This window comes from Phyllobates terribilis, unplaced genomic scaffold (assembly GCF_046119375.1).
Source record: "Phyllobates terribilis strain yellow unplaced genomic scaffold, ASM4611937v1 Scaffold_12__6_contigs__length_324123572, whole genome shotgun sequence".
NCBI classification, from domain to species: domain Eukaryota; kingdom Metazoa; phylum Chordata; class Amphibia; order Anura; family Dendrobatidae; genus Phyllobates; species Phyllobates terribilis.
Window position 1 is genome coordinate 181,855,491 of NW_027362772.1, and position 8,810 is coordinate 181,864,300.

Below are 8,810 nucleotides of genomic sequence, written 5' to 3' on the forward strand. Positions count from 1 at the left end.
TCCGCGTTGGTATTGGAGCATCCTGCCCGGTATTTGATTGTGAACTCGTAGTTGGACAGACGGGCCATCCATCTCTGCTCTAGGGCACCGAGTCTTGCCGTGTCCAGGTGTGTCAACGGGTTGTTATCCGTGTACACGGTGAACCGGGAAGAAGCGAGGTAGTGCTTAAAGCGTTCGGTGACTGCCCACACCACTGCCAGGAACTCTAGCTTAAATGAGCTGTAATTCTCAGGGTTTCTTTCGGTGGGTCGCAGTTTTCGACTGGCGTAAGCGATTACTCGTTCTTTCCCCTGCTGGATCTGGGACAGTACGGCTCCTAGCCCGATGTTACTTGCGTCGGTGTAGAGGATAAAGGGCTGGCTGTAATCAGGGTACGCCAGGATTTCATCCCCCGTGAGGGCCATCTTCAGCTGGCGGAAGGACTCTTCTTCTAACTTCTCCCATTTGAAGGGCGGCTTCTGGTTCTTGGCCTTCCAGGACTGGCCTATCAGGAGGTCCTGCATAGGAGCTGCCTTTTTGGTGAAACCGGGGATGAATCTGCGGTAATAGCCTACCAACCCGAGGAACTGCCGCACTTCCTTTACACTGGAGGGACTTGGCCATTCCTTAATTGCGGTGATCTTATCAGGGTCGGGAGCCACTCCGTCAGTGCTCACCACGTGTCCCAGGTACTGCACCTTTGGTTTTAGGAGGTGACACTTGGAGGGTTTTACCTTTAGGCCGTAGTTTGCCAGAGCTTCGAACACTTCCGCCAGGTGTTTCAGGTGGTCCTCATAAGTCTTGGAATATACGATGACATCGTCCAGGTACAACAGGACCGTCTCGAAGTTTCTGTGGCCCAGACAGCACTCCATTAATCGTTGAAAGGTTCCTGGTGCGTTACAGAGTCCGAACGGCATGCAGGTAAACTCGCTAAGTCCCATCGGGGTGGTGAATGCGGTCTTCTCCCGGTCCGCCTCTGCTACAGGAACCTGCCAGTACCCGCTAGTGAGATCCAAAGTAGAGAAGAAGTTAGCAGATCTTAAAGCAGCCAAAGACTCCTCTATCCTTGGTAAGGGGTACGCATCCTTGTGTGTGATACGGTTGATTTTCCGGTAATCTACACACATCCTCATGGTGTTGTCTTTCTTTTTGACTAAGACTAGTGGAGCTGCCCAGGGGCTACAGCTATCCCTGATCACCCCAGCCTCCTTCATGTCCCTAAGCATCCCCTTGGCGTGTTGGTAGTGTGCAGGGGGTACGGGTCGATACCTCTCTTTTATGGGAAGATGGTCTCCCGTGGGGATGTGGTGTTCTACCCCCTTGACTCGCCCGAAGTCTAACGGGTGTTTACTAAACACTCTCTCGTACTCTTGAACCACCCGATAGACTCCCTGTCTCTGGTGTGAGGGAGTGGAGTCAGTACCCAAATATAGTTGCTGACACCAGTCCTCCATTGTTTCCTTAGAGCCGTTACTTTCCTCCGGGGAAGATGGAGGCAAGGGTTCTACGGACTGTATGGAATTTTGATTGATGGTATACAATTTGGCTAGCGTGGCATACCGGGGCAGGTACACTTCCCTCTTCCCGATATTTATTATGCGAATGGGCACCCTCCCATGGCGTACATTGACCACCCCCCGTGCTGTCAAAATGGTGGGCCTACTGTCTGAGTAAACTGGTTCTACCATTGCCTGGTAATCTCTACCTCTCAGACCAATAGCTGCCCGGCACCAAATCATCATTTCACTTTTTGGGGGCATGGCAATAGGAAAAGGGTCACACATTCTTACGCTACCAATCTCACCACCGGAGAGTTCTATCTGTTGCCATCGCATCAGTGCCCGGATCTCTTTCTGGAGCACTCGCTGCTGGCCGGAGCTGGCGTTCTTGGCAACCTGCTGTAAAAGGAAAATCACCTCTGCAAGACAATTTTCAATTACATTAGTTCCTAGAGTTATCTTTGGGTGACTCTCGCGCTTGTCAATGTCTACAATGATCAGTCCCTGTGCCGCCAATTCGACTCTACCGATTTTAATGGTGACCTCTTTAAATCCAATCTGTGGCACGGGCTGACCATTGCTGGCGATGATACTCAAGTCGTCGTCAGGGTAGCGGGTGATATCCGAGTCATTCCAGTACTGCTTGAAGAGCACGTACGGGATAGTGGTAACCTGTGACCCGGTGTCCAGTAGGGCACTCATGGGGATGCCATCCAGTACCACGGGCAAGACTGGACGTCCTCCCACATATTTGTCGCGCCAGTTCGATGGGCCTGATGATCTTTTTCCTGGGGTTTGGCCCTCTACCCCAGGTTGTTCCAGTTTAAAGGACAGTACCTTGCCATATGTCCGGGTTGATTGCAGCGGCGGCAGATGGGTTGTCCGTCCTCGTTGTATCGGTCGCTGGGTCTTCCTCTGGCCGGTGGGGTCCTCCTTGGTCGACGCCACGGGATGTCCTCCGGTCCGGATGCCAGCTGGATCTTCCCTGGAGTGGAAACCTGTAAAGACTGCACAGTTCGGGTTAGCGCGGCAACGCTTTTAGCTAGCTCTTGGACCTGATGGTGCAGGTCTGGAGCCGGGTCATTGTTCAAAGCCTGCGCATCAGCTCCCACAGGCCCTGCCGACAAGGGTGCCGCCTCCTGGTGGTAAGTGGTAGTGGGGCGTCTGTGGGTCACAACGCCACCTGGTGCCGGTTCTCGGAGCACCCGGATGGCTCTGTCCTTGAACTGTGCAAATCCCAGATGAGGGTCCTGTAAGGCCATTGCCCGCAACTGGGTTCGGTGGGCATTGCAATATAAACCCTCTATAAATTGTTCAGTCAACAGCCTGTCCTCGTCTCCCACGCCGTCAGGGTCGGTCTGCTTAATGGCTCTCAGGGCCTCTTGTAGGTTCAGGGCATAGTCCCTTATACTCTCGTGTGCTCGCTGCTTGCACCCGTAGAATCTAAGCTTGATCTCGGCTGAGGTGCGGGTATCAAAGGTGTCCCTCAGCCGGGTTAGTATCCCTGCAACAGTCCTTCCCCCAGGTGGCCAGGACTTTACCTCCCTTTGGGCTGCCCCGGTTAATTGGGCCACCAGGATGCTCACTTTTTGCTCTTCTGTGAGGGGATACACCTGGAAGAGGCTATCCAGCTTTTCTCTAAAGTCATGCAGGGTATGTGACTCCCCTGAGTACTGGGGTAGCCAGGCCGCTCCCGGGATATAGGGCATGGTGAAAGGCATGACTGCAGCAGCGGTGGCGCTGGCGGGGGTTGAGGCAGTGAAGCTCTCCTCCGTATCCGACATCTTCCTCCCCCCTAGTGGACCGTGGCCTACCTTGCGATGATCCTCTTCCGTAGGCCGCGGCTCCGCAGTGGATCGTCAGGGTTGAGGACCTTCCGTCGCGCTCCTGTGACGTCGGCGTCTGCTGGGCTCCTTCCAGGACCTTACGCAACGTCCGGACGTGAGGCGGGGCTTCAGTTCTCGCGCGCTTTCGGAGTCCACGCCCCTCTTCTTCCCGCGCGGCGTCTTCAAGATGGCGTCCAACGGCGGGAAAACTCCACGGATGGCGGGAAGAAGGCAGAAGATGGCGCCGGATGGCGGGAAAACTTCGCGGATGGCGGGAAGAAGACAGAAGATGGCGCCGGATGGCGGGAATCTTCACCACTGGTAAGTTTGAACAGTCTTTTTCAGGCACGCAGTACCCGGTGGTTGCGGGCACGAGATCCTGCCGACTACGCCAAAAGTTGACGCACCCCTGGGCCTTCGCCGCGCGGCATCGCGCGCACGGGAGCTTACTCGGAGCCGGATCTGTTGAGGGTTGTAGTCTCGTGGCGGTGACCCGGTCCGTGCCCAGGGAGTCAAACTGAGCGGCGATGTATTAGCGGTAGATGTTGGACGACTACGCCACCCATTGAATGCAGCGAAGGAGCTGCCGCTGCAGGGCAGACCGCTGAGGCCGGTGGTAGGATTGTGCAGCGTGATAGTATCACCCCCAACGGGAGGGGTATGGCCTCAGGGCAGCCGACGTGGATGATGGGGGTAGCAGGAATCACTCAGAGACGATGCGGTGTAATTCAGGGTCTTTACTGGTGATAAAGATAGACCCTCCCGGAGTACTGGCTAGCGATCGGGGCCTGGTCAGTCCTTGAGCAGATGGGATCTCCCCTGGCCAGGCGGAGTTGTAGGCCTCCCAAACTGACTGTACTCTTCTGGCTACCTTGCTAGAGGCGGGTATAAGTAGCCCACGTCCCTGAGTGTACCGTGTGGTGCTCACCCGTATGGCCGGTGACTCGGGGCCTTCTAGTGGCGTCCGCTCCACGACGGCGGTGCTGGTCCCACGCGTGTGACCGTGCCTTCGGGTTTCTTGGCCAGAGGACCTGAAATCCCCTGCCGGGCGGTTTCTGCTGCTGGGTAAAGATTAGTCCCCACAGCCTCGGACTCCGGGTCCGGTGATAGCTTCTCAGTCAGGGCGAGCTCTGCAGCTGCCAGCCCTGACTCCTTGTAGCACTGCTCCCACAGAGCTCCTGATGTTCTTTTCCTAGATCTGCTTCTCTTCTCTGTCTCTACTTCTTCTCTACACACTAACCCTGCCTCAGCCCTAGGTTTATATAGGGGAAGTTCTTCCCCTCCCAGGACTGGGCAGGAGGTGTGGCATGCACAGGATCCCTGACCAAGAGACCTCCCACCTGCTCTCAGACATAACATTGCTGTTACTATGGAAACCAGACCCCTGGGGTGCCACACTTGTATGCAGCAACAAGAGCCCCGGGCTGTGAGTGATGCCATCAGTGATTGTTCTGCGTCTATAGCAGGTACCAGTCATTCTGCAGGATGTTATCACGAGGAAGCTCTAGGTGTGAAGTGTGCGGCGGTATGATCAGCCCAGGGCGGTACTGCATGCAGGACACATGTACAGTAACACAGGGAGCATTTATACTACGCGGACTCAATGACAAGAAGCAGCAATAGCTCCACAATCCCAGATACAGCTGTTCTAATATAGGGCATAGTGGTAGAAGATAAACAATCAATCATCTTAAAAGGTCTAAGACGTGAGAAGATCACATTTGTGCAGTCTGTAATCTCCGACAACTTCTGACTTTCAGATTGAGAAAACTCTACATGAGCTCCAACCTCATGGGTACAACTTGATATACTGGGCTGCATCTAACTGAAAAGGACAAGAGGGAGGAGCATTGCAAGGACGTCAGACAGCCACTCAGCATTACTGAGAAGAGTCACGACAAAGCTGATTGGCTGAGACCAGGTGACTGACAGGCCTCTCTTCACAATGCTCCTCCCTCACATCCTTTCCAGTTGGATGCAGGCGCAGTATACCTAGCTCATGATTGTTTGCAGTATGTACTGTTTCTGTAGATTGTTAGCCTGTTCTAGTGCTCTCTACTTTATTCTTCAGATTATAATGTGTCATTCGCTTATGTGTTGGTATTAGGCAGTAATATATAATTATTAGTATTTGTCATGTAGCAAATAGGGCAATTGCATCACATTAGTGGCAGTGAAAGAAATCAGTCAATAGAGATGAAAAAGAAAAGTAGCACTTGCAGTAGCACTTAAGGCTTACCAGGTCCTGCCATGTTTGTTTAGCCTCTCTCCGTTTGTAGAACTACAAATTCCAGTATATCAGCAGCAATATAATAGGAAGTCTGCCATATGATGTCATAACTGCTGGGTAATTGCTTAAGTAGTAATTCCTCAGCATAATGTTATCAACGTCATTGCCCCTGCTAGCTGGCAGAGGCACCCACTACCATCCAGAGCAATAGTAAAGAAACTAGTTACAACTTTAAAGCGTATTCACATTTCACAGATGGATATTGTTGGTTGTGTTTGCTTCTTTAGCAATTTATACCTTATTAAAATTTGCAGCCATTCTTGAGATATGGACACTTTTCTTTACAGTTCGTTGCCTAGGAGACCGACCACCGCTGCAGTCTAAATTGTAAGCGATGCGCTGAAACTAGCCAGAATTAGGAAGTAACAGTGTGCTCCATTGATCTTGGCCGGCTTCAAAACAGTGCTTACAAGCTCAAAAGAAAAGATCCAGTAAGCACTGAGCATGTGCTCATCTCTAAGCAATTTTTGATAATTTTAAGAATACTATAATTGAATTAGACTGGATTTAGAGTGGAAGTCCTTTGGGTTTTGTGCTCAGAGGGGGGTTTAGGTGTAGCAGAGCTGAATCTGCCACTTGGCAGCTTGATACCTGCGCTGCTTTGCGGAGCCACACAACAAGCTTGGCTGTGCTACATCAGACAAACTCAGCTCTGCTGTACTGTAGGTATGGCTGGTATGTGTGTTGTCATTGTGAGCATTTCTATGCTTTGACAAATCCTCAATGTAAGCAAATGGTAATCCAATCTCCAACACTGCCTAAGGTGACGTTCCATGTATCTGTCTATTACCTGGTGAAATATTCCGCCGTCCCCACTGCTCAGGGGCTACGGAGAATTGTCTGCTCACTACAAAGGATTCTTCGCCAAGTACTCGCCGTACATTTTACTAGACGGAGGCGATCTAACCATTGTTTCCAGAAAAAAAGGAAATCATTTATCAAACAGCAGACAAGGTGTATCCAGCATAGGAGCAGAATAAAGCTCCAGCACACTAGTATCATCCTGCCACACTGCACCGCTAGGTAACCATCTGTGGATGTAGCAGAGCCGGATTCCAACTTATATTAGTTGTGCATGGTGACAATTTATCAGCAGTCCTATGCAAGAGACACCCATGTAGCAGAACAGATATAGATGTAGCAGAATTGATATCTCAGGGAGTTAAGATAAGGTGAGAATCCTACAGGAAATCTCAAGTGAAGCACTGGGATCTCCTGACAACTGATACAGATGTAGCAGAGCTAAAATGGTTATTAACAGTTTTCTTTGTGATTCCTCATCTGCAGTCCTATAAGAAACCAAATATGTTACAAATAACTTGTAACATTTAGTATTAGCAAAATCACAATCAACTGCCCCACATGACAAACTTCGCTCTCCTACATCTGTGATATATTTGTGATGCAAAGATGTGTCACTTACATCGACTATGGACAGATCAGCTACACGTGTAACCTATTCGTGACAAGGGAGAAACTCAACTCTGCTATATCGGTAGCCCATTGTGATATCTAGATAACTTGTGTCAGTTAGCAAAGTCAGCTCTGCTATATTGTAAAAATATCTGATAACAAAATGATGTGCCAATTGGCAAGCTCAGCCTTGTTACCTCTACAGCAGAACCCAAGATCTTTGCCATGTATTGTACTTGTTTTTTATTATGTATACACTTTTTCACATATAAAGTGCCATGGAATAAATGGCGTTATAATAATAAATAATAATAATAATAATAATAATGTATGCCAAATGACAAACTGAGCTCTACTACATCTATAACACAAAGTGATATCAAGGTTACTTTGGTCAGATAAGAAATGATACTCAGCTCAGCTATGTCTGTATCCCACTGGGGTATAAAGAAAACTCATACCAATAAACAGATTTGTACTAAATGACAAACTCCGCTCTGCTATGTCTGTACTATGTTGTGATTTCTGATTTGAAGATTTATACAAAAGGACAAACTCAGCTCTGCTATTATACGTTGTGGTTTCCAATTCAAAGACTTGTACTAAAGGACACACTCAGCTCTGCTATACCTGTAATACATATGAATAACACGTTGTGGTTTCCAATTCACACACTTGTACTAAAGGACAAACTCAGCTCTGCTATACCTGTAATACATAGTGGTTTCCAATGCACAGACTTGTACTAAAGGACACACTCAGCTCTGCTATACCTGTAATGCATATGAGTAACAGATGGTGATTTGTCATTTGCAGCCCCCTGATCCATCCCGTGTCCCCCGTACTCACATGTAGGGCTGCAGCCCGGCCCCATCTGTTGCTGCGCCCCTCTCTGTACCGCTCATCAGCAGCAGTATAGCCGGGAGCAGCAGCCGCTCCGGGGCACATGCAGCCATCATTCCTAGGTCTCCTGGGTGCAGATTTTTTGGGAAGGGTTTGCAGTCAGGTCACAGCCACATTATAGAGGACGGGGCAGTGTCAGGCTCCGGGGTCCTCGCCTCCATTGTAGGCTGGAAAGTTAGGAGTTGTCAGCCGGAGCCCCCGCAGCTGCTTCTGATTGCTGCATTACATCCACAGACTTGAGGGGGCTGATATTTTTTTAGGGACCTTCCCTGAGGAGGTGGTGGAGGTGGTGTGGATTTTTGGAGATGTACAAGTTCTCCAGCTCCTCGTTCCAATAAGCAGAGTAGAGACCCCCGCCTTCCCTGTACTCCGACAGGAGCCTGTAAGCAAGCAGGGGAGGGCTGCTCCAGACAGGTCGCCTCCCCCCGGACAGATTCCCAGAGATGCTCCCTCTGTACCGGCTGCCCCCTTACCCTGCCTGCAATCAATGAGGAGCGCTGTGCCCCTCTGTAGCTGGGGGGACCGTCTCTGCCCTCAGCCCTGCTACAGTCTCTGTGGATAGAAATGGGGGGAAATGTCTTCTCCATACACCCGACCTCTGACTCTGCCCTCCTAGGATGGACTCTGCTGTCTTCTGCCCCCAGGGTGATTGCCAAGTTACCAGCTGAGTAAAGGGGGATAAAGCAGTGAAGGGTGTGCAGAGTACACTGGGATCTCACAGGGTGCAGACTGCAGAGCTGAGTATATCATCTGGTACCATGGGAGGTGAGAGCAGGATATGTTGCCTGTAGTTCTCCATAGGGCTGCAGGTAAAGCAACCAAGTTATTATGACCTACATAGAAGACCATTCAATCACATCAGCTCTGCTACATCTGTATCATAAATCTCTTCACCTG

General features: G+C 50.5%; 1 protein-coding gene across 1 annotated transcript in view; it reads right to left on the reverse strand.

Annotated features, from left to right (window-relative positions):
* The window catches only part of MEGF6 (multiple EGF like domains 6), a 536,046-nt gene extending 527,755 nt beyond the window's left edge, over positions 1-8,291 (reverse strand). The window contains exon 1 of the mRNA XM_073656500.1: positions 7,860-8,291. Within this exon, the coding sequence (XP_073512601.1) occupies positions 7,860-7,969 (110 nt within the window). The 5' untranslated portion in view covers positions 7,970-8,291. The remainder of the gene's footprint in view (positions 1-7,859) is intronic.
* Positions 8,292-8,810: the final 519 nt, after the last annotated feature.